Genomic DNA, 25,622 nt, shown 5'->3' on the forward strand with positions numbered 1-25,622 from the left:
TCTGGAACGTGACAGGAGACCCCTCCTCCAGCTTCAGAGAAAGGCAAACACTGAGCCGCCAGACCCTCTCCCCTGCCCCCATACTTCTGCTTATCAAGCACAGTCTGCCATGGCGCCACTGTTCAGGATCCCTTGGAAATGGTCAAAACTACATGTTAACGCCACTTCACCTGCATTTAAAAGAATGTGAATATGTTATGATGTGTTCTATTATAAAATGATAGTATTATTTCCCTAAATTTAGACTTTTCCCCAATGGGAATTATTAGAATTAGGTCCAGGACAGAGAAAAAGGAGAGAGGTGATTGGAGAATGGGTGGAGAGAAGAGGGCTTATGGGACATATGGGGAGGGGGGAAACGGGAAAGGGGAAAGCATTTGGAATGTAAACAAAGAATATGGAAAATAAAATTTAAAAAAAGGGTAAAACTGATACCTGCTTTTGGATTGACTGAGTTTTTGTTTCGCAGAGTCCTTGAAGAAGTATTGATAGTTGCCCCATTTTGTCTTTTTTATCAAGGCTACAGCTACGAGCGTGTGGATGGCTCCGTGAGAGGAGAGGAGAGACACCTGGCCATCAAGAACTTTGGAAAACAGCCCATTTTTGTTTTTCTCCTGAGCACCCGGGCAGGTAGGCCACAGGTCTTGATAGAGCAGGCGGTTGATCTGGTGACACCTTTATATCCCAACCATTAGTACATTTCCCGACATCTCTGAAAGGAGGCCATTCCTGAGGGGTGAAAAGGAGAGAACTGAGGCCGTTGCCATGGTTGATGGAGGGTGAGAGAGCCTCTCTGCTAGTCCTTCCTCAGGAATACCTCGCTAACAGAGCAAAAGCTTAAAATGTGAGTGTGGCACAATCGCTAGCTACTTAGAATTATGACAATGATTATATATATAACTTCAGTCATAAATAGTATTTATCATATTTGTAGTATGTTATCAAGAAGAGGGTGCTTTCTGTGTGTTATTAAATAACTTGGCATTAGCTTCTAGAAGTGATTTGTTGTTTTTACATTTTGGATCATCTTTAAATAACTTTAACTCATAGTCTTAGTTTCGATATTTTTTTGAGAAAACTTTTCACTTACGTATCTATGCCTGCTTGTTTCTGTGTGCATCATATACTTGCAGGTGCACTTGGAGGAAGGAAGTGTCAGGTCCCGGGACTGGGGTCACAGAGTGTAAGCACCAGATACATGTATAAACAAGCGCATGCTCTCCGCCAGAGCAGTGCGCGCTCTTCCCCACCTCCCCAGCCCCCTCGTTACCTTATTATCCTCCTGGAATAGACGTGGTGATACAGAGATGCATGTTCCTCTGTTAGAGAGAGATCAGCATCAGGGAGAAGGTTCAGCCTTATTAGGAGGCATTCACGGAGTGATTAGTGTAATGAGGGCGTAGAGAAGAAGCACTAGATAGAATCCGGAGAAGAGATTATTTTGCCAGAGTAAGCCTTATCTATCTAATAAAGATACTAATGCGTGATGTAATCAGACCCTCTGGGCCTCCCTTTCTCCCAAGGCCACAGCCTGCATCTCAGTCCTTTGTTTATATCATCATCTGTCTCTAGTAGTCTGAGGAGAAACTTAAAGTGTCAGGTCAACCATAGTGGGAACACAGTTCTGTTTGTGATATTTAAAGATTTCCTCATTTCCCTGCTCAGAGAACAGCTTTTTGTTTGAAATGTCTGAGGTTATGAAGGACGAGATGAGCTGAACACATTGTAGTTGATTTCCTTGGAGGCCCCGAGCAGATCCTGTAGGAGCAGAAACACCTGGGCATTTCCTTTTGCAGAAGCAGACTGTGGGGCTCGCTGTCATGTTTTTGCTGCAGGTCTGCAGCGGTTTATTTTATTTTATTTTATTTTGGTTAGCAGTTCACCTTCCAGTGTTCAAGTGTCTCTGTGAATGAGTCATGTTGCCACCAGGGGGCAGTGATAGCTCATGAATATGTCTGAAGCAATTATGCGCAGACTTACTAAAAAGCTATCACTCATGGGCTCTAGGGTAGCGCGCATGCCTGTGTGGCAGGTACAGGGCCCTGGGCGCCGTCCCTGGCACTGCAGAGGAAGGGGACTCAGCCCTTGTTGAGAAGAGCTGCATTTTGATAGCCTTAACCCAGGAAAGATGGCCCACACTTTAGTACAGTGTGAGTCCTAGTCACCAAACCACTGGCGGTAATGTGCAGCTTTCTAACTGAGACGAGTGCCTGGGAGGCGTTCAGAGGGTGGTGAACAAGAGCTGGCTCGGAGCTGGCGGATGGAGCAGCCTGCGGCCTGGCAGCAGGGCAGGACGCTTAGTGTACAGGGCTGCCTCAGCCAGGAGCCTGAGGTAGAACGGGCACCACAGTGGGACCTGCTCTCAAAAGAGAAAAGAAAAGAAAAGAAAAGAAAGAAAAAATGAAAAAAACTCCAGTGGCAACCACAAAAGCCAGAAAATGGACCTAGCAGGTTCAGGAGCAACACATGGAAGACTCGGTCTTAGCTCTTTTATCGTCTAGCTGTGCAACTTCGTATAAGTGTTTTGACTTCTCTGTGTTTTCACCTCCGTATCAACAAAGGGATGCTGGCAGGCCGGACCTGCCGGCTGTTGTGTGGGTACCAGAGAGGGCCTGGGCAAATTGCTCAGAAGTAGCAAATGAGTCTAATGTGCTGGCCCTGCTAGGTGACCTGGCACGGCTCAGCAATCAGTCATTATCGGCTCTTAATTCCAGGTTTGATTTTATTTGAAAGCGTAATTAAAGCGTTCCTGCCCGGCCTGTCTTGAGCCCCAGCTGGGAGTCAGTAGTCCTTCTGAGAAGCAACCTTTAATCCAAGCTCTCAGAATAAGCCCCATCAGGCAACCTTGTTTCAGCTGTGATCTCTAATGACCCTGACAAGAGCCGGTCCACGCTGTATCAGTTTTCACATTAATCAAAGAGGAAAGGCTGTAGTGTGCTTTCACAGTCTTTGTAATTCCCGGAACCTGTGGTGGCTCCTCACCCCGTTCCCTGCAGCACCAAAGAAAACCCAGAAACTGACTGGTTCTGTCACACTGAGTCTGGTCAGAGCGGACACAGTTACAGGACACCTGGCTAAGGTGTTGTATAGGGAGTGGGGACACGACACAGGATGTGGGGGAGCCAGAGACTTCACCCATCTCTCGTTCTGCCCAGGAGCAGCAACACCCGTCCTTCTGAGCATATCAGAGCTCTTGCTACCTGGCCTGGCTCGTGAGTGTGGCCTAAGGGCTCTCCCCTTACGCACGCCCACACGGATTGCCCCGTGCTCACAGCTCCTTTCTGTGAAAAGGAGCATATGTCCCTTTCTCTGCAGACCGTCCTAGGCAAAATGCAGCCAAGTGTTTTAAATGGGGGATGGAGCAGTGGATGTAAAACTGCTGCACGCTCCTGACCTGAGCGGCTTCCTTTGTTGCTTGTCAGTACCCCGCATTCTGCTGTGTGTGAAGATTCAGTCCTCCCAAATCAGGCCGTGGGAGGTTAAGGGAGCAACCGTGACCATGCCAGGCTCTAGAGCTGTGGGTGAGCATGTCTGACTGATTCCGGCTCATCAGTGAGAGCCTGTCTGGACCGTCTTCTCCCGTCCTTGTCTGTCTTGGGTGACACTGTCCCCACCTTGTTCCAGGCGGAGTGGGCATGAACTTAACAGCAGCAGATACCGTTATTTTTGTGGACAGCGATTTTAATCCTCAGAATGACTTGCAGGCGGCCGCCAGAGCTCACCGAATCGGCCAGAACAAGTGAGTGAGTTGAGCATCAGTGGTTCCCACTCCCTTGGTCTGTTAGGCGCTCCTGGGCTGGGAAGGAGGGAGGGAGAAACATAGTCCTTGGTGACAGCACCCAGTGGGGCATGGAGAGATGCTGCCGGCTCCTCAGATGCATTGGCTGGGTCACACTATAGTCCAGACTCATTTTGTTGAACAAAAAGCCAGATTATGAAAGGCTTAGAAGGAATCTTTAGAAATTATTTATTCAGTGAGATCAGAACCACCTCACTTAAAAAAAAAATGACCAAGGCTAACACAAAATGAACTCAATTGTGTTTTCTTAGATTTGTCTCATATTGCTTTATTTGGGCATTTTTTACCTTATTGGTCTTTTGCTTATATGTTATGGTTTCCAATTTTGAGATTTTTATGGGTTTTATTTGTGTGTGTGTGTCTGTGCATGCGCACATATGTATGTGTTTTTTGTGTTTTTTTTTTCTGGTTTGTTTTGGTTTTTTTCCCTCCCTTTTTTATTAAGAGAGAAAGAAGGCCTGGAGTTGGATGGCTTGGGGGAGCTGGGAGGAGACAGCACCTTGGCCCTGGGGATGATAACGCACCTGAGAGATTTTCCTTGGCCACAGATGGGGTACCTTCCTCCCTCCCTCCTTCCTTGCCTGCACTGTTTGGAAAGGTTCAGAGGTGACTGAGGCCAGCTGTGTCCTGCAGGTTCTCAGTGTGCTTGTCATAATGCCCGTGTCCAGCGCTTGCCCTGCCTTCCTTTCAGGGTCCTTTCCTAACGTCGTACACACTTATCACATTGCTGGTACTTGATGTGTTTACAGGTCTGTCAAAGTCATCCGGCTGATCGGCCGCGACACTGTGGAAGAAATCGTGTATAGGAAGGCGGCCTCCAAACTGCAGCTTACCAACATGGTCATAGAAGGAGGCCATTTCACACTAGGAGCCCAGAGACCTTCAGCCGAGGCCGATTTCCAGGTTAGGATCTCTTCTTATCCTTAAAATCATCAGGACTTGGTGCCTGGCTACGTTGTACCTGCCTTACTTGGTCCCTGCTCTGTGCAGGGGACTGTGGGGGTAAAGAATGAACATGACGTGTGTGTGTGTGTGTGTGTACATATGTATATGTGTACGTACACACACACACACACATGGGGTGGGGTGGGGATGGGGTGGGGGTGGCAGGTTCCAGGCTGTTTAACCTGGATGTAATCAGTCATTGGTTGTGTGCCTTGGAGCAGACACCATAACCTCAGGGATCTACTTTCTTTGCTTTTCTCAAAGTGAGAGTTCCATAAGTTATGTCCGAGGATATTGAAAATTAGAGGATTACAAACAAAAAGCAAGGTTATCACAGCCATCAATCTGTACCTCTGTCTTACTTTCTTTTCTTCTTGTTTTGACAAAACACCAGACAAAATTAACTCAGAGGAGAACAGGTTTATTTTAACTCACAGTTCATTCAGCATGGCAGAGAAGTCAAATCCTCAGGAGCCCAAAGCAGCTGGTGACGTCATATCCACAACAAAAAGACAGGAGCCATGATGTGCGCACACAATCCTTTCTATACAGTTTAGGATACAAACTCAGAAGAGCTGCGCCCTCCTGGTGCAGCTCTTCTCACCTCAGTGAACCGAATCAACACGAGCTGTTCTGGTGCCGCTGGAGGCTAGAGCACAGATTCTTTCCTCCCAATCCGATCGGAGTTGGCTTCCTCTGGGATTTAGTACAAATGCAAAGCCAGTTGTATTGGTTATGTATAGCAATGTTAGATATAAATATATCCAGATGTTGTGCTTCAACAAAAAGAACTGTCTATGGCATTTATAGACATAAATGTCTATTATAGCATAGCTTAAAGGTTTCCAAGTTACAGATACAGTGAGCTAGAGATAAACAGTTCAGTCATAAAGGGCCGATGCACGTGAGCCTGAGTCAGAGTGTGCAGAGCTGGGAGCTGGGAAATGCCGGCTGAGCCTTGTGTGGATGTCACAGTGAGTGGCTGAGGGGACTCAAGGAAAGGTGAAGGAAGGAAGCAGAAGAGAGTCTGACCAGGCTGAACTGCCTTTGCCGCAGTGGGAAGCGCTAGGAGGTGCTTTAAATGACCATTATTCTTACAAAGAGCATCGGAGGCTTATCCGCGGTACATAGGAAGGCCGAGAAAGTCAGTCACTCTGATAGTCCTGTATCACCCATCCGCTTACCCATCACCCAGCTGTTAAAGCCTGCATGGTATGCATCACCTGTGATGGACAGGAAACGCTGGCTGTTCATCAGAGGAGGAATGTGTGGTAGCCCTGGGCGAGTCACCTGCATGCCCACCGCTCTTTTCATCAGAATTAACTAGACGTTTGTCTTCTCCATTCAAGTTAAGTGAGATACTCAAATTCGGCTTGGATAAGCTGCTGTCCTCTGAGGGGAGCTCCATGGAGGAAATAGACCTGAAATCCATTCTGGGAGAAACCAAAGATGGCCAGTGGATCCCTGACGCTCTGCCTGCTGCAGCAGAAGGAGGAAGCAGGGACCAAGAGGAAGGAAGTGAGTCGGAGCCAGGTCCTACGGTCTGCGATCCGTTCTGAGTTGACTTTTGTGTGGGGTGGGAGGTGTGGACCTCTTGGGCCTCACGGGGAGCTCTGCTCTTCCTGGATGTTACAGAGACTGGTTTTTCTCAGAATGTGTTTTAACCTTTGTACAGGCTTACTTCTGGGCCCTGCTGTTATTGTAACTGTGGCTCTGCAATAAGATTTGAATTTGAGTGTTCTGACACCTTTAGCATTCTTTCTGCTAAAGATTGCTTTAGGCCTTTGGGGTTTGTATGCTTCCCTATAAATTTAGGAATTTTTTGCTAGTTCTGGGAGAAATGTTACTGAAATTTTGGTGGGGATTGCAGGGAATATGTTGATTGCCAATGTAGCCAATTTTTACAATATTAAGTTCACCAGGCTACAAGCACAAGAAGTCTCCATCTTCTAGTGTTTCTTGAATTTCATTCTTTAATGTCTGTATATTTCCAGAATTCTTCCACTTCCTTTGCTAGGATTTGCTCTTTTCCTTATTTCTATGTATTTGTGTAGTTTAATTTTCTAGCTTTTGAATTCTAGTTTTCTCAAACTGTGATCTCATAAGATGTAAGACATAACTATTGTTTTTTTTACATTTGGTAAGATGTAAATGATTAAATAGATGGTGGTAGCATATGCCTTTAATCCCAGCACTTGGGAGGCAGAGGCAAGTGGATCTCTGAGTTCAAGGTCAGCCTGGGCTATGTAGCAAGACTGTGTCTCAAAAACATCACAAACAAGCAGGGAGATTTGATTTGTGGCCTAGGATGGGTCAGTTTTAGAGAACGTCCTGTGGGCTGCAGAGGGTGAATCCTGTTCCTGTTGCATGGACTCTGTCACTGGAACACTTTGTCTCTGAGGTCCCTTTGCTGTTTCTTAGTTTGATTGACCTCTCTGGAGATGAGAGTGGGTTACTGAAATCCCCACTATTATCAAATCAGGCCCTGTCTAACCTTGTCTCTCAGGTACTGTTTGTTTTTATTAAATTGAGAGCCCCAGTGTTGGTGCCCATATTTAAATTGTCTTATCTTTCTGATGAACGGCTCTCCTCAGTATACAGTGGGCCTCTTTCCTGTCTGGCTTTCGGTTTGCTTCCCTCACAAATGTCTGCCACACTTTCACCCACAATTGTGATAGCTCAGCCTGGTGTATTTCTTGGAGACAGTGGATGGTTACATTTATTTTATTTTAATTTGTTTTTGTTTTTATTGTTTTTTGGTTTTTTGCCAGCTAGCTCATCTGTGACTCTTCGGTGCGTTGAGTTCATTTGCATTTAAGGTTGTTGTTGAGATGGTTACTTGTCTGTCATTTTGTTGGCTCTCTGTTGTTTGTCCTTTCTTGTCTTCTGTTAGTATTGGGGTTCCTTCCCTGCTGTCCTCTGTTCTTCTTCTCAGGACTTTTATGCATTCTTGTGTGTTCACGACAGGCTCCCTTCCTCCCCTCTGTAGAGTGTTCCTGTAAGTACCTCTGCATTGCTGGCTTATAGTCAGTAGCTGACTCATGGCTGCTGGGAGATTCGTGCTACCTTGTGTGTTCTGTTTCTTGTTTCTGTGTCCAGATATCTTGGGCCATAGTGTAGTAGATGATTAATAGGTAGCGTCAGAGTTTGATCTGCCAGCTGCCCTCAGAGCTGTCAATCCGAGGTAAGCTCAGTTGATGAGATCTGTCCTGCCACTGAAGGCAGGGCTGTCTCTCCCTGCATTTCCCAAATTGAACCAGCCTTCTGCCACCTGCATGCATCTGCTTGTCAGTGGCTAGCTCTCCTGCCTGAGATGGCTACCTCTCAGGGCCTTCCCTACCCTGGGTTACAGCAAGCCAACATGAAGGTGGCCCCCCCACCCCTGTGCATGTCTGCATGGCTCTTCATCTCAGACCCGTGGAGGAGGTTGGTTGTTTCTGGTTGCTGCCTTCCAAGTGTGACATAAAGGTTCTGAGGCTGACCTGTAGCTGGAGGAGTTACCATCTCACCAAAGCCTGCAGTGGAGATTGTGAGAGCTGGGGTTTATCTGGAGGGTCTAGCTTACCTCTGTGACGCAGTTCCTGCCCTCCCTACTTCCCTGCACCCCTCACCTGTGGGGGCTGTGCGTCTCTCCTGTGCAGCTTTCTTCTCTTGCCTCTTTTTTGGAAGGCTTTCTCCTCCTTCCTGAATTTCCAAAGTTCCTCCTCTAGTTCTGTCTTTGGGATAAAGTCTTTTTCTGTGACTGTTGTCACATAGAGACCGCCTTTAGTCTGTCATCTTGCCCTAAACTGAATGGCTTACCTTTTAGTTTATTTTAAAGATTTGTTTATTTTTATTTTAAGTGTGTGAGTGTTGCCTGCATGTATGTTTGTGCATGTCGTGCATACACCACCTGAGGAGTTTACAAGACCGCCTGGTACTGGAGTTATGGACAGTTGTTAGTGCCGTGTGAGTGCTGGGACTGAGGCAGGTCCTCTGCAAGAGCAGCCAGTGTTCTAAGTCCTGAGTGCTGCTCCAGAGCTCGGCTGCCCGCACCACCTCTCACGCTGCTAGAGCTGCTCTCTTGCCTGTTCAGAGTGCGTCTGGGCTCTGGAGCTGTTGGCACTGGACTGGATGCCCATTTCTCTATTCACTTGCAAATGGGAGTTTATAGTACTTCCCCACTCCTTGTTCCATAGCAGGCGTGGACTAGGGGGATTCTTGTGGGATGTCAGGAGGCAACCAGGCAACCCTGCCATGAGCACACAGATGCTGCCAGGGCCCCACTCCAACACGGGTGAGCCAGATTCTGCATAGAGGGAGCCGTTCCTCTACGCGTATTTGAAATGCTTACTTGGCCAGTGTAGAGACATGTTCTCTACTATCAGCCACGAAGAGTGAAGGTTGACATAAACTCTTTGGTTTAAGCTAAAGAGAAGGGTGTATCTGAGGTTGAGTGTTTCTGTGTTTTGGGCATGCAGATGTTCCCCTAAGGCCCCACCCGTGATGCTCTCTGCACTTGTGATTCTAAGCTCTTGGAGTGGGGGAGGGAGGGAGGGTCTTCCTCATGGCTAACCTCGGCTGAGCACTGCTCTTCTGCTTCTGTGGCTCCTGTTAATCTCTTGTTCTCTTCAGCCACTTTATAGTCTCCGAAGAGTGCTGAGCTTTTCCATTTCCCACCGCCTCATATATCTTTCTTAAAACCCCGTTACTGTCATTTAGAGGTTTCAGGTGAAGGGAGAAATAGATGCATGTGGCCGTACTTTTAAGTTACTTTTGATTACCTTAAATACCAAAGCTTACATCCATTTCTTCACCCACTTAGATTAATTTCAGCTTATTCTTCTAACATTTGCCAGAACAAAATAAAATTGCCATGTTTTCAGAAAGATCATTATACTTCTAAGTCAATCTGACTGCTAAAAAATTATATATTTTTAGGCAGGCCAACTGCTAAGGGGAAAAAAAATCCCCCATAGAATTAACATTCAGAAGCTTCTCTTTGATGAACAGGTCTAGACTCCCTGTGTGGTAGGTGGCTGAACTGGCGGGGTATATATGAACGTCTAGGGGTCATAATGCAGTGACCCTTTAATACAATTCCTCGTGTTGTGGTGACCACCAACCACACAGTTATATTCATTGCTACTTCATAACTTTAATTTTTGCTGTTATGAATTGTAACATACATATCTGATGGTCAGGATATCTGATAGGCAGCCCCTGTGAAAGGTTCATTCAACCCCCAAAGGGTTGAGACCCAGGTAGAGGACGGATGGCCTGGGGTGTGGTTTCAGCCTCTCTTGGCTGCCGTCTGAGGGTGCGGGATTTAAAACAGCGTCAGTGGATATGAAAGAGTAGTCATTAAAGCAGGCCAGTAGAAAACCGCAAATATGATCGGTTTATCGTGAATGCCAGGGTGTTTAAAAGGCACATTATGTTAGAAGTTAGCATTTCGTGGTGCATGTAGCTACATATGTGATGGTGTTTTCACACTTCTCAGGTCTTTATTTTCTTTTCCACTTGTTGATGGACCATCTCACTGAAAGCCCCCTGCTGATTTAATTAGCAAATGCCAATTAGAATTACAGCTGGTTAGAGTTTGGTACAAGTGTGAAGCAATTGATCCCCTGGGAATGGAAATGTTTTGCTTTTGTACTCTCTAGGGAAAACATACTTACAGCTGACTTCCAATGCTCTGAAAACCCGTGCCTTGGTAACGTGTGCTGCTAAGCTCACCTCAGTTTCTTGTCCTCACCTGTTTGTGGTGCCGATCACGGATGATTCTCGCTTGATTCCTGACCTTGAGTGTTCACCCCTCCTCACCAAGCTCTGTCTGTCTGTAAAATGGCCCTATAATGTGTGCTTTGTCCTTTTACACAGTTCCAAAACTCAGATGTTGTGAGTTTTGTCCTTGTTGCTCACCTCGTTCAGTTTCTGCCCCCTGTGCTGGGGAACTCAGTGCTGCCTGCAGCTTCAGCTCTGGGAGGTGTGATGCACTCTTCTGGCCCCACGGGCACAGCACACATGTGTACACACCCACACATGCATGAATGCTCACAATTCAAAATGAAACCTTAAAAGTAAAAGAGAACAGAGACTTCACAGAATGAGTGCCGCTCAGGAATGTCTTCTATAGAGTTATCTACTGAATAGAGCACTTGGGCCTCAGAATCAGCACGTCCCTCCTTCAGTATTCAGTGTGGGAACTGAGGGGCCCTCCATCCCTGTCCAAGCCTCTGTTAGCCAGGGCACAGGTGCGAGGCAGGAGCTTCCAAGCTGTGATGCAGGGATTATCTCTGCAGTGCGCCATCTTCTCCAGCGATGTGCCGTTTGCTCTTTCACCGTCATGGGGTCAGTGTGCACCGTCAGTGGGCAGAGTCGTCAGTGTGTGCGTGACATTAGAAATGGGGATTCACAAGGGAACCTTCATGTCAGTGAGATCCGTGCCGAGGAGCAGCATGGGCTGTTCATCCCATTCTGCACGGAGGCTTGACAGGGGGAAGGATCCCCAGTCCTTGCTCACCATGGATGGGCCAACGGGGCCGTGGACTGTGTTCTGTCCAATGAAAAGAGAACATGCAGGATCCCATGCAGGACCCCAAGGTGTTCGTGACAGAAAAGGAAGCAGCGTGGTCATAAGCTGGTCTTGTCTCGTTTTTAGAATATGACCCATTTCCTTGTTCTCCCTTGCAGCTGCTTTGAATAGTATTAATCCATTTCCCTGGGCCTGATGTCCATTTCTTTGGTTCTGTGTTCTTAGAAAACCATATGTACGTGTTTGAAGGTAGAGACTATTCTAAGGAGCCCAGGAAGGAAGACACAGAGTCATTTGAACAGCTGGTGAATCTTCAGAAAACCCTGCTAGAGAAAACAGGTCACGGGGGCCGGACCCTCCGGAACAAAGGCAGCGTAAGAGCCATTGCTTTTCTATAAGACCATAAATTCTTCCAGACTGTTACCCTAAGAAAGCAAAGGGTGCTGCTAGGGTCACTTTGTTCTCTTAGGATGGGTTGTTAAGGAACAAGCCTATGTTGAGTGAATGTAATGAATGAACTGCACTCTGGTATAATTAGATAAAATGTTCTAACAGCGTTGGTCAGGCAGGGGAGGAGCTGGAGAGATGTCCACTGGTTAGGAGCCATTACTGTTCTCAAGAGAGCCCAGATTCCCAGCATCTACATAGCAGCTCCCATTCCTGTAACTGCAGTTCTAGGGGGACCCAGCACTCTCCTCTGACCTCCACAGGCTCCAGCACACGCGTGGTTCACACACATATATGCAAGTGAAGCACTCATACACATAAAATATAAAATAAATAAATCTTTAAATGACATTAAGGGCTGGCAAGGTGGCACAGCAGGTAAGAGCATTTGCTGCACTAGCCTGGCCACCTGCATGTGACTTCCAGAGCCATGGGAGAGGAGAGACCCAAGGTTGTCCTCTGATCTCCACACTTGTGCCATACACACACATATAATCTCTCTTTCACACACACACACACACACACACACACACACATGTAATAAATAAGATAAAAAATTATTTTAGAAAAAAGAGTTAAGACATTGAGCATTGTGGTGCATGCCTGTAATCCCAGGACTAGGGAACTGGAGGCAAGAAGATCAGGAGTTCAAGGATAGCCTGGGCTACATGAGACCCTGCCTCCAAATATGCATTAGGATGGTATGTATAAATGCAAGTAAAAGCAGCTCTTGGTCCTCTAAGCCACCCCGTAGGTACCACTTTGGTATAAGAAGATGCCATGTCTGTTGTGACCCTAAGTCATTCATTCATTCATTCACTCACTTATTCATTCATTCATTGATAGGATGGCATTCATAAACAACGTGATGTTTCAGTGTCTGGCACTTCATGCATGTTCTGTTCGGCAGTCACTTAAGTAACGAGGCTGCTGGAACAACCTGCTTCAAAAGCAATCAATTATATGATGATTTATAGAAAGTTGTCCTAAAAGCTAGGGCTGTTTAATCTAGGGCTGGCATCCTATAAGCCATGATTTCAGTTGAGAAAGAAAAGTTCTTTGGAAGTGCTTTGTTTCTCATGAAGTGATTGTGACTGCCTCTACCCACCTCAGTGCTTTGACTGAGTTTGGTGCGCAGTGGCCACGGTGCCTGTGAGGTGTTGTGTTCAGCAGTAAACCACGGGGACCCATGGTCAGTGCGCGCCACGCAGGCAGTGTGGAGATGTGCTGATCCGTTGTCCCCATAGAGTGCTTTAGCTGGAGCTTGCAGAGGAGCAGGCAGGCCCTGAGCTTCCTGACCGTGCGTCTTCGCCTCTCAAGGTTCTTATCCCAGGCCTTGCAGAAGGGCCTTTCAAAAGAAGGAAGACTCTTAGCCCAGAAGAGCTAGAAGACAGACGGAGGAAAAGACAGGAAGCCGCCGCCAAGAGGAAGAAGCTGATGGAGGAGAAGAAGAAGGAGAAGGAGGAGGCCGAACACAGGAAAAAGTTTGTCTGCATTATAATAGAACAGGGGTCACTGTCGCTAAGTGGGGGGGGGGGGGGGTCTTGTGTAGTGAGCCCAAGCTGACATGGCTTTAAGGCCTTGATCACTCTGCACCTCTTACTGAATCTGTCTGTCTGTCTGCCTATCTAGAGAGGAGAGAGTGAGAGTGAGAGAGAGAGAGAGAGAGAGAGAGAGAGAGAGAGAGAGAGAATGCGTGTGAGACAAGCGGCCCCAGCATGCATGCACGTGTATGTGGTCGTGAGTCACAGCACACAGTAGGAGATCAGAGGACAGCTTGTAGGCAGTTCTTCTTTCCCTTCACCCTATTGGTTCCTGGGATTGACCTTAGGTTGTCAGGCTCTGAGACACTTGGTGGCTCCTTCTGAGTGTGGTGGGGGGGGGGGGGGCAGTTAGGCTATGAGTAAACCTGGCTTATTTACACATAGGTAGAACCCTTCAGTCAAGGGTAGTTCACCTGTCACCTCCTGTGAGGTCCAAGGGATCATTAACTCCTCTCTCTGGTCTGGTGAAGGATGGCCTGGTGGGAAGACAACGGTTATCAGTCATTCTGCCTGCCCTCGGAGGACAGCGAGCTGGAGGACCTGGAGGACGGAGATGAGACTTCTGCTGAGCTAGATTCTGAAGACCTAGACTCAACCTCCATTAACTATGTTAGTGGTGATGTCACCCACCCCCAGGCTGGTGAAGAAGATGCTGTCATTGTGCACTGTGTAGGTACGAGTAGTGGGCTGGGGCCCCGAGGATACCTTGCCTTTATGATGCCAAGAAGTTGGAAGGGTAAAGTCAAATGTGACCTAAACGTAATCATCCCAGTGCAGCTATGTATGGTCAGGGGCGTGGTTTTTACCAGTGAGAGTCGACTCTACTGGGTGGAGTTACCCAACCTCCTTGGGCCCCAGCCTCCCTACACACATGGGCTTTCTCCTCTGCATGTGTTTAAGAGGGTGGAATGAGGCGACATTTGGGAAGTAAATCCATCCTGTGAGGAACAGCAGAACTCCAAGTGTGGCCCTCCTGTGGCCCGCACACTTTAGCTTCCTGCACCTGCAATCATCTTTCCCTAGGAGCCACACTGAGCATGTGCAAGCCTGCTTCTCTGGCCCTGTAAGCAAAGAGGTCTCCATTGTTGCCTTCTGTCTTAGTCTGTCCTGTTCTCCTCTGTCATGCATTTCCTGTCACATGACGTGATAACACGTACATTGGTTTGACTGTCTCACTGCATTAGAAAGTGAGCTTCGTGGAGCTGGGACTTCTGTTGTCGTCGTTGTTGTTGTTGTCGTTGTTGTTGTTGTTGTTGTTGTTGTTGTTGTTGTTACTGGTATAAGCCTGGTGCTTAGAACGGTGTTTGACACGGCAGATACGTGAGTCATGTGTAGAGTAAATGAGTGTAAATACAAGCTTTAGCCAGCTGGACTAGTGCCAGCTTGAATTGAGTCCTTCCACTTTTCTTCCTCCTTACTGCGTGTGCAGGTGTACACTGCGGGCGTATCAGTGTCCACTCCATTCTGTCCGTCTGCTCTGGAGTCTGTATCCCGCCTCCTACCTCCCGCCGTCATAGGCTCCAGAGGGTCTCTTTCACAACAGTTCATTTCTGGCATTCTCGATGCAACCATTCTCGGCACGATATATTCTAGTTTACCTTCTAGAATATTCTTCCTAGAAGATTAGATATATTTCCTTGTCTAAAAAGTCATTCTCCCACAAGCCTATTTTGGGTGCCTTTGGTTTCCCGAGTCACGGACTAGACTTGCCTCCGGTAGATGGACATTTTCTCTCTCCTGTCAGATGATTCTGGCCGCTGGGGCAGAGGTGGCTTATTCACGGCTCTGGAAGCAAGGTCGGCTGAACCAAGAAAAATATACGAGCTGGCTGGGAAAATGGAAGGTAAGCAGCAGAGAGGACGAGGAGGAGGAGAGGCTCCAGGGCAGGAGAGGACACTTAAGTCAGCACAGCGGGTGGCTTGGGTGAGAGGTGCCAACTGGGGCCTGGCATCTGCCACTGGAGGCCCATCGTGTGTGACTTTGAGGCAGATCCCCCTCGGTTTATTTTCTCATAATTTGTGGCTGACACTTCCGCCACCTTCCCTGGAGCTGTAATGAGGACAGTAGACGCACGTGTTCCGGGTGAAGCACCCCCCTGCTCACCCTCCTGACCATCTCCTAGAACATCAGGCCCAGAAGAGTCGGACACACTTTAAAACCGCTCATGAGAGCTTGGGCTTGGTGCTGTGGGGAAGGACAGCTGTGAGGACTTGCTGAAGACAGAAGTGAGGGTGTGAGGACCGGGGACTTGATGACAGTATTAGCCTTTGGTATTAGAACTGGGAAAAGGCACCTGCTGTTATGTGCAGCAGTCACAGTGTGGTGGCAGGGATGGAGGCTTCCTTGTTCTTTCCTGAGGTGGCTGAGGGGGTAGGAGCCCTGGTGGGAGGAACACCTGCCAGAGTTCTCAGAGTCTGGGTTTAGCTCATGCTTCTGTTCTCACTGGAGGGGTAAACACTGGCGAATACTGGCCCTAGTGACGGATTGTTGAGAGAAGTCATTCCAGATCTGGATCCTGACCTGCCAGCTGGAAAAGCAGAGAACCAGAGAGAGAGGAACTCGAGGTGGGGATGGAGGAGACCCTGGGCAACGTCCTGGACTGTAGTCATGAGGGAGAAATGAGATCACAGATGACAGAGCCTGGGAACCGTATTCACCTAGTCACTGAGGCAGGAGGAGGAAAGGGATTGCTAGAGAACAGAGGGAACTTGAGAATGTAGTGTTCTGAGTCAAGGTTGAGTAGACCTCATCCAGAATGCTTGGGATCACAGAAGTTTAAATTGCAGATTAAAGAAAAGAACTTGGACTATTTGTGTGTACATTGTGAGTCTGTGGGGTTGGGATCCAGGTCTAAGTATTAAATGTGTATGTCTCTCGCACACTGATGAGCAGTGTGCAGGCACCTTCACACAGCAGCGCTGCTGTGTATCCACCCCGGCAGGTCAAGTGGCCTACTTCCTGTTCTGGCGTCAGGTGAGAATCTGATTTCAAAACTCCATTTGGCTCACGTTGAATTTGGATTTCTAGATTAGAGATACCCGCTTTGCACAATTAAAGAGAGGGTGATAAAGGCAAAGAGACCCACAGTGTCACAGGAGTGGAATCGGAATGGCCCCTGGATTTTACCCCATCAGTGGCCAGATTTCCTTGGAGCACTGGGAGGAATCTGAAATGTGCTACACAGACTTCAAGAGCAATGGTCAGTGTAACTAGACAGGAACTGTGCTGCCATCTCTGAAGAGGGATTACGGTAGGCAGCAGAGTAGATGAGTCCGGCTAGAGCTCAGAAGGCTGAGAGCACTGCCTTGGGTCTGAGAAGATGAGGAGAGGTCGCCTTGCTGGAGACAGGTGACGGTAGAGTTTCCGAACTCACACTGCTGGAGAGAGGCGATGGTAGATTCCAGCGTTGTCCTGCTCATTTGTGTCTTCCTTGGACTTAGCATTCCTAGTGCCTGATGACTGGAGGACCTAGGCAGTGACAGCCACAGGGTAGAGCCACAGGGGGAGGGGAAGCTTAGCCACGCCATAACGACCCTTCACAGGTGGTCTGCTTATTTGGGGAATGTGATTTGGAGGATGACTTAAGGGACTAGGGTTCGTGGGTTTCTGTTTGAACAGACGGTTGGCACAGGTCTGCAAAGCGCAGAACCACATTGGCCACTGTCTACGGCATTGGCTTGGTGATTAGGAGAGAGGGAAATATACGAGTGAAAGGTAGAGTGTGGTGAGGGTGATGTAAGACAAACAGGGACTCATGCACCTTCATTCCTCTGCCTCTCCGAATCACCGAAGTGGCCACAGGGCCACCAGGCTGGTGACAGATGAGGACCAGAGTTTGGAGGGAAGCAGCTGGGTTCCTTCCAAAGATGATGACATGTCAGGGAAAAGGCTGTAGAATGTCAGAGGGAGGTGTGGTACCAAACCTAATGAGGCAAGCCATGGTGGCCTATGCCTATAGTCCTGGAACCAGTGAGGTCAAGGCAGGAGGATTGCTGCGAGTTCAAGGATAACCCGAGCTACAGAGTGAGATCATATTTTAGAAAGCAAGAGAATGACAAAAATGTGATTGGAGTTAGAAAATGAACCCTTCAGGAACTTACTGTTCTCTTTACTCTCTCTAAAACCCTTAGACCTGAGTTTGGGTGATGTCCTTTTATTTCCTATTGACGATAAAGAGTCACGAGACAAGGGGCAAGATCTGGTGAGTAAAAAACCTGTCATATGCCAGGACTAAAGCTTGGCTGGTAACAGCTATGCTTGATACCTCGGCTGTCCAGGCAGTAGGTGCGTGCTGGCCAGCCTCTGCTGTAGTACAGTAGCTTGTTAGCACTACCTCATCTACGCCACCTAGTGGGTGGCTTCAGCCTTAGCAACATATTCTGAGTGTTGCTGGGGACAACGTGACCACATGGGGTAGCAGTCATTTTGTTTCTGCTTTTATTCACTTGACCTCTGGATCACAGCCCTCCCTCCTCCCTCTCTCACCCGTCCTTCTCCCCCTCCCCCCATTACCTTCTCTGGGGAGAAGGACATCTAGTCCTAGCAGGACTGGGCACATCCTCTTCCACTGAATCCCAACCATGCAATTCAGGAAGGGGAAGGGCATCCAATGACAGGAAACAGAGTCAGAGACAGCCTCCGTTCCACTTGTTAGGGGACTCACATGAAGACCAAACTGCACATCTACTGCAAATGTGTGAGGGTCTGGGTTCAGCCCCTGCGTGCTTCCTAGTTGGTGGCCCAATCTCTGAACTCCCATGGGCCCATAGTTGACTCTAGGTCTTCTTGTGGTGTCCTTGACCCCTCTGGCTTGCTCAATTCTAACCCTACTCTTTCACAAGACTACCTGAACTCCACCTGATGTTTGACTGTGTGTCTCTGCATCTACCTCCATCTGCTGCTGGATGAAGCCTCTCAGGAGACTCCTGTCTGCAAGCATGCAAGATGTGCAGGGATAAAGATGGAGCAGAGACTGAGGGAACAGCCAACCAATGACTGCCCCAACTTGAGACCCATCCCATGCGAGAGACATTATTGATGATGCTCTGCTATGCTTGCAGACAGGAGCCTAGGGGCCTTTCTGATAGCATTACATGACCAGCCATCTTCTTACCGTGCCCTCACAGTCTGTCCTCTATGTGTGCACATATTTGATGCCTTTCTACATGTCCTCATTTCCTCGTGTGTGTGTGTGTGTGTGTGTGTGTGTGTGTGTGTGTGTATGTGCAAGTATACATGTATGCATGTGGAAGCCAGAAGCCAGTCTCACTTGTCAGTTTTCAGGCTGTTTTGAGACTGGATCTCTATCCTGGAGCTTAGCAGCCAGCCCTGGGATCCTCCTGTCTCCAGCTCGCCACCTTGGGATTGCAAGTGCCCTCCCTTTCATGTGGGTTCAGGGGCAAGTGCTCTACTGCCTGAGCCAATTTCCCTTGCCTCTCAAGTTTTTCCCCAGACTCCTAAAAGTACATGCATGAGGTTGGATTAAGGTCCAAACTCGTTTTAACTTAATCTCATAAAGACTTTGTCCATACGTAGTCACAGGTTAGGTTCCAGGGGTTTGTATCCCCAACACAGCAACTGGGAAGGTGCAGAATCCATCCATAGCAGGCCACTCTGCTCTTCCGTTTCTGTGCCCCCAGGCTCCCTCCCATCACGGCCCCTGGAACAGCTCCTTGCTTTCCCTGGCCTAAACATCAGGCCCTTCATATATGGGATCCTTATTTTTTCTAAATCATTTGTGTAAACTTATTAATTATTACATTTTTATTTATTTTGTGCTGTGTGTGTATTCATACACACACACACACACACAAGCTTGCCTGTGCACATGTGTGTTGCTTTAGAGGACAACTTGCAGATGTCTATTCTCTTCCCACCAGCAGGGTCTTTGGGATCAAATCCGGGTCATAGGCTTCGGAGCCAGCTCTTTTTTTTCTTTCATTTTTTTCCGTTCATATTCCATGCGGTGCTGGCTCATAGACTATTTCCCAAAGCGTCTCCTGAGTAGAATAAGAAAGTGTGATGTAAAATGTTCAGGGCTCATGATTTTTGTTTATACAAAAATTCATGTGAAGGATTATGCTTTCTAGCCCACAGAAGACAGGAAGCAACCCACACCTCCTCTGCTTTGCATCTTAAGTGTTTCTTCCTTGCTTGTCAGTTGGAGAATCTGTAGTGAGTTTTATTTTTTACCACATCCACCTGATTCTGTCTGAGGGCCAAATCCATGAAGGTTGAGCCAGATCAGTGCTGACTTAGAAAGAATTAGAAAGTGAGGCCAAGAGACACTCACACTCAAAGGCCTGTGTGGCTAACAGCAAATTTGTTTTCTTTTTTCACTCAGTAATTCCTACAGCAGTGCATGAAGTGGGCGGAAAGGGGACCACAGTATCTGAGCATAAGAAATGGAGTCCAGCGGCTCAGGCTGGAGGCTGTGAATGTGGTGGTGGTAGCATGCTTGCCTGCCCGGCCTTGGTCCCACCCAGCACTGCAGAAGGAAGGGTTCAGGGTACAGCAGCACGTCTAGGTGGAGGATCTGGGGGAGGGGGTGGTCGGCACCGTCTGCACAGGAGTGGTTAGAATGGGGTGACTCTGTCCTGGGGCTGTGGGGCTGATGGGCACCAGTTAGAGGGCTAAAGTGCAGAACTCTGACAAAATGTCAGCTGGGACTCTGAGTTTCTCCCCCTGGAGAACAGTTAGGGAAGTCTGTGGTTTGGGCTCTGGCTTGACCCTATCTTGAAACAGGAAAGAAAAGCCTACATAAGTTACCATGACATAAGATGGGCCCGTCATGCCGAGCACTGTCCAGGCAGCAGCCAGGAGGGGTAGAGCTGTGCCCTGGTCCCCAGAGACAGTCTGGCTCCTTGGTGGCCGCTCACTTGCCAGCAGTGTGACTGCCTCGTGCTCACTCTTGCAGTTGGCCTTGGTTGTGGCCCAGCACCGTGATCGCACCAATGTCCTGTCTGGCATTAAGATGGCAGCCCTAGAAGAGGGCCTGAAGAAGATATTTTTAGCAGCAAAGAAAAAGAAAGGTAAGCCTTCCCTCTGTGCTCAGGATGAGAAGAATTTCTGTCCAGACATGTGCTGTGACTTTTGAAGTGAGGCGAGAAATGTCAAGACTCCCCTTGATAAGCCTGGTAAATCAAACCACAGGTCTCACCCACATCATTTTGTATTTACATAGCGCTTTCCTTTGTGGGCTGTGTATCCAATAGACATTGTTGTCATGGTTACAAAGCAGCCCTTAGCTTCCTCACCTGTCTGTCCCAGCCTAGTGTGTCTTAGTGTTTGTGGAATGCCGTGACTTTTGGGAGAATTTATGTTAGTTAATTTATGATTCACTCCTCAGTTAGAATCTGTGCCCATCTTGTCTACTTCCTTCTAGAATTTGTGGGTTTGTGTTCAACAGAAAAACTTTCCCCTCTTCCATGTGGCTGCTAGGTCTGGTTCTTCCTCCAGCCCCATGCTCCCAGACGGCTCTGCCGCGTGGCTGGTCACCTGTGCACAGGTCCTATGTGTCCGTCTCCTCACATCTTCCCAGCAAGTCTTTCCACCAGGCTCTGCTTCAGATTTCTCTCTCCTATTTCCTGCCTAAGCCATCAGCCATCAGATGTCTTATTAACAGGTGCCACATCCATTCAGACATCAGATATTCTCTCTACACTTCCATTTCCTACCCAGAATATTTTTGACATTGTAATTGTATACTTTGTATGAAACCATCAATACTTATTTTCTCTTGTATATATTTTTATTTTATCATGTTATCTTTTCATAATCGTATGATTATCATAATCTCTTCTTTTCAACAGCAAGCGTTCATCTTCCACGAATTGGACATGCCACAAAGGGTTTTAACTGGTATGGTACGGAAAGACTTATTCGGAAACATTTGGCTACACGAGGCATCCCAACCTACATGTATCCTTTTGAGGACTGATAAACATATTTCAAACAATGAGGAAAATTGTGCTGCATTTCCTGATATCGCTGTTTAATCCAGGGCTGTCTTCTGTCAGGTCCTCCCTTTGTCCCTCTTCAAGGAGACATAACGAAGATGCACTTCTAGCTTGTATGATGCAGAGTATACACCCAAGAAAATAAAGATACCCGAGCACTTCTGGATGTGTAGAAATAGGTAAGACAAGGCTTAGCAGATAGACGCTTCCTTCAAAGCTCGATGGCCTAAACTCAATCCCCAGACGCATGGTAGAAGGAAGGCGAGAACTGACTCCTGTAAGATGTCTTCTGACCATCACACATGCACCACCCACATATATACACACAAATAAATATATTTAATAAGGTTTTTTTTCAGTAAAATAGGATATATGGAAGCTGGGTATGGTGGCCTTTGCCTTTAATTCTAGCAATCAGGAGGCAGAGGTAGGCAACTCTGAGGTTAGGGACAGCCTGATAATCTATAGAACTAGTTTCAGGACAGCTAGTGGTATACGGAGAAAGTCTGTCTGGTTGGATAAATCAATCAATCAATCAGTCAGGGAAAGTTAATAGTACATTTGATGACATCTTGTCACATCTCTCCAGGCCCTTCAGATCTGGAGTAGAGGCCTAATTCCATTCACTTAAGTTAACTTAAACAAGTCAACTCTTGTTTTAGAGTCTTTTTGATGTATTCTTCTTTGTGTTTTGTTTTAATTACAGTGCTAGCTATTGAACCCAGGGTCTTACACATACTAGGAAAGCACACTTCCACTGAGCTACCCCACCACCCTTTTTGATGTGCTCTTAAGAGGCAGTAGGAAATCCACTGTGAATACAAAGTCTTCATCTACTTTCACTACAATAATATTTTTCTTCTCAAGGCCTGGCTCTATTAGGCCAGCATTTTAAAACAGTAAGCTGTGTCCAAAATGGCTGGAAACAACGGAATTAGCCTCTAGGTTCTGTATACAGAAAGTCTATAGGTTCTGTATACAGAAAGCCTATAGGTTCTGAATACAGAAAGCCTATAGGTTCTGTATGCAGAAAGCCTCTAGGTTCTGTATGCAGAAAGCCTCTAGGTTCTGTATACAGAAAGCCTCTAGGTTCTGTATACAGAAAATCTGTAGGTTCTGTATACAGAAAGTCTGTCTTTTTACCTAGATCCTTACTGAAATAGGTGCACTCCATGTGGTCCTTAAAGGATTTGTGTCCCTATAAAGCCTTAATCAAGAAGTCACATTTTATGTGCTTGTTCAGTGTCAGAAATTCACACCACATAACCATGACAGTCACGAGTTCTGACAGTGGTAGGAGAGTCTCTGATCTGAAGAGAAGGCGTGAAGTGCATTGCAGTGATTATCCAAGCACCAGGGTGGAGTTGAGTTAAAGTGATGAAATAGGTTTTCCTTAACCCTCTCTGCAGATACTACTTTCCCAGGAGTAAGGCCGCCACCCGCCATTCACAACCTGCACCCCCCGCCTCAGCACCACTGGCTCCTTAGCAACCAGCCCAGCATTGGGTCCAGTTTTCAGCAACCAGTTGGTTTGATTCATGCCCCCAGAGTCACTGTTAGTTTTCAGGACACAAGGCTGTCTTTGACCATATTCTCCATTCTGGAATTTCTGGGCTAGTCTTTTCTGAATTCTGGTTTTGTTCTCCTGGAAGTATTATTGTGATCCCCAGTACCTGTAATACAGGAACGCACAGCATATATGGGAAAGCCCTTTGGCTTCAGATTGCCTAAGTTTGTATAATAATAAATTGCCTATTATTAATGGTTATGTTGCTTTTTGTTCTTCCCGAGTCTAGCTTTCTTCCCTTACACCAGATTGGTGTACAGAAAGAAGGACTAGCTGTGTGATTAGGGAGAGCTGAGTGCAGGCAGGGCTGGGAGGCCGTGTGGGGGTGGGTGGGTGGGTGGCTGAGGCCACTTCAGCCTACTCATGCCTTCAGAGCGAACACAAGCACCGGGTGGGCGGGTGGGTGGGCGGAGGCTGGAGGCAGGCTTTCCATCCTGCAGCAGCAGGACTTCCGGGACTCCCGGCCCTTCTTCCGCTGCTCATGGGATCTTGAAGAAAGCTGATTGGCCTGGAGGCCTGCCCAGTGTGACTTTAGAAGAGCCTGAGAATATCCTTTCCTCCACCTAGAAATCCAGTTTAGTTTCAGCGTGTAGCTCCTGGCTGACATGGCTTGACCTGTGAGCAGTACTGGGGAAGGCCTGGGACAGAGAGCCACTGGAAAAGGACTCTTGGAGGGGAGGCCATGTAGGCTGTGGTTCATCACACTCGGATGTGAGGCTGTGGCCTTTGACATCTCTCTTCAGGCTAAGAATGGACTCACACTAGGTGTCCATAAGTGAGTGGGTGAAGAAAGTGCAGTATATTACAAGAAGGTAACATTATTCAGCCGTAAGGAAGAATAAAGTTTTGTCATTTTCAGCAAAGTGAAAGGGACTGGAGGTTACTGTATTAAGTAAACAATTCACAAGAAGATAAATACATTATTCTCTGTCAGGGGCAGAAGCTACAGACTACCACCCTAAAAGTAGAATAATTACAGACGTGAGGGTATATGCAGATGAATTTGATCAGTACACCCTATCTACATGCATGTAAAAGCATACCAGCCCTGGTTAACATGTCAGCTAATATATGCTGCAGTAAAAAGAAATACCTCTGTTAATCCCACAGATGTGAGAAGAAAGACCACCAATCCAAATCAACCCAAATCAAATCAAGCTTTATTTGTATACAAGGGAGCTGACTGTCAGCTGTCTCTTCCTAGGGTGGGGCTCAAGAGATCAGCCTTGGGCCAGTTTCCTCCCCCCTCCCCCGCAGTGAAGGATTTTATTTCTTAAATTCATTTATTCCTAAATACAGGACTACCTGATACAGCTTAGATGCCCTTTCCTTTCTGCATTTCATGGTAGTTATCACTGAAAACACACACAGTGAGAGTGAGTGTGTTAGCGCATCCACAGGACTGAATGAAGAGATTGTGAAGAGAGGCATATCCCTTCTTATTTTAGTTCAGGTTTCCATGGCTGTGAAGAGACACCACGGCCATGACAGCTCTTATAAAAGAAAACGCTTAATGGGGCTGGCTTACAGTTTCAGAGGGTTTGTTCATTATCATCATGGTGGGAAGCATGGCAGCAGAAGTGAATGCCACACTAGGTCTAGCTTGAGCGTCTGAGACCTCCAAGCCCGTCCTCATAGTGACAATCTTCCTTCCACAAGGCCACACCTCCTAATAGTACCACTCCTTGTGGGCCAAACGTTCAAACACATGATTCTATGGAGGCCATCCCTGCTCAAACCACCACACTTGTGTGTGCAGACTTTTAACTTAGAATGGGAGAAGTGAAATGTGACCAGTACTAGAGTCAGTTTGTGACAGATGCCAACACTTGGCACTGTTTTCTTTCAGATGTATTTTTTTTTATAATCATATAGGACCCATAGCAGCAGTTTTGATACTATGTGGATATAATTGTGCATTCACGTCCCAAGGGAGGGCATGTATTGTCTATGTATGGCATTATACACATATATGAAACAAAGTAACCTTTAAAATTAAATTGTGAAAGAAATATCAGTATGAAAACAAGAAAGAGTGCAGGGGTTCTCTACTGACTTGGACCCTGGGCTACATTGTCCACAAGCCATAGGGGGAGACAACACAAAACAGACAGCTGTTTGTGTCTCTCAAAGTTACACTATCTATAAAAGGTGGAACTACTCAGTTCCAAAGAGAATATTCTATGGACTACTTTGTAGTCAAAAGTATACCACTACCATCTTATTGCACAAATGGTCTTAAAATTACTGGGCCAGTTTCCTAAGCCTTCTTTATAGGGTAAAACTGCAGGAAGGGGCGGGGGTTCCACAAAAGCACGTTTTGGGAACATATGGCCCCGGGGAGTGGGTTTACAGATAAACTGCCAGGTCAAAGTAGGTCAGAAGAGAAACCTAACTGAGCTAGCGTATCAAACTGTCTCCTGATTACAACAAAATGGAGACGGGCAGGTTCCTCGTATGCCTTATAGGTATCTTATAGGCAAATTGGTATCAACAAGTTCCTGAGGAACCAAGGACTTTGCAAAAGCATTCCTTACTCCTTTCCCACACCCTATGAACTGTGTGAGGCACACAAGTGCTAGTTGAAATGCCAGGACATGACTCACCTCCAGTTTGAGGAAAGTGTTAGGCTCTGCCATCACTAGTAAACTGGAAATGCATTTCCCACCTAAGAATAAAACCTGAAACTAGAGAAACTTTTTTTTTTGTGATCCTTTAACTAGCAATAGCCACATAAAGCTTCTCTCTATGTTTCCCTCACATATCAATGGATTCAAATACAGACTCATAATCATGCTAAAAATAGACGGCCAGCCAACCAGTGGCAGTCACAGCAGGAAACAGC

The 25,622-nt window shown here is 47.1% G+C and overlaps 1 protein-coding gene across 2 annotated transcripts in view; it reads left to right on the forward strand.

Moving 5' to 3' along the window:
- The window catches only part of Chd1l (chromodomain helicase DNA binding protein 1 like), a 48,051-nt gene extending 25,079 nt beyond the window's left edge, over window positions 1-22,972 (forward strand). The window contains exons 12-23 of one of the 2 annotated variants that reach the window (XM_052179664.1): window positions 520-630; window positions 3,625-3,739; window positions 4,549-4,702; window positions 6,094-6,262; window positions 11,487-11,635; window positions 13,029-13,192; window positions 13,723-13,925; window positions 14,997-15,095; window positions 17,383-17,453; window positions 20,169-20,283; window positions 21,064-21,172; window positions 22,620-22,972. In XM_052179664.1, coding sequence (XP_052035624.1) covers window positions 520-630; window positions 3,625-3,739; window positions 4,549-4,702; window positions 6,094-6,262; window positions 11,487-11,635; window positions 13,029-13,192; window positions 13,723-13,925; window positions 14,997-15,095; window positions 17,383-17,453; window positions 20,169-20,283; window positions 21,064-21,172; window positions 22,620-22,698 — 1,538 coding nt within the window. In that variant the 3' untranslated portion in view covers window positions 22,699-22,972. Of the gene's footprint in view, window positions 1-519; window positions 631-3,624; window positions 3,740-4,548; window positions 4,703-6,093; window positions 6,263-11,486; window positions 11,636-13,028; window positions 13,193-13,722; window positions 13,926-14,996; window positions 15,096-17,382; window positions 17,454-20,168; window positions 20,284-21,063; window positions 21,173-22,619 lie in introns of those variants that run through there. The other variant, XR_007977456.1, reaches the window with a different exon arrangement.
- Window positions 22,973-25,622: the final 2,650 nt, after the last annotated feature.

The sequence above is a fragment of the Apodemus sylvaticus genome, chromosome 4 (assembly GCF_947179515.1).
Source record: "Apodemus sylvaticus chromosome 4, mApoSyl1.1, whole genome shotgun sequence".
NCBI classification, from domain to species: domain Eukaryota; kingdom Metazoa; phylum Chordata; class Mammalia; order Rodentia; family Muridae; genus Apodemus; species Apodemus sylvaticus.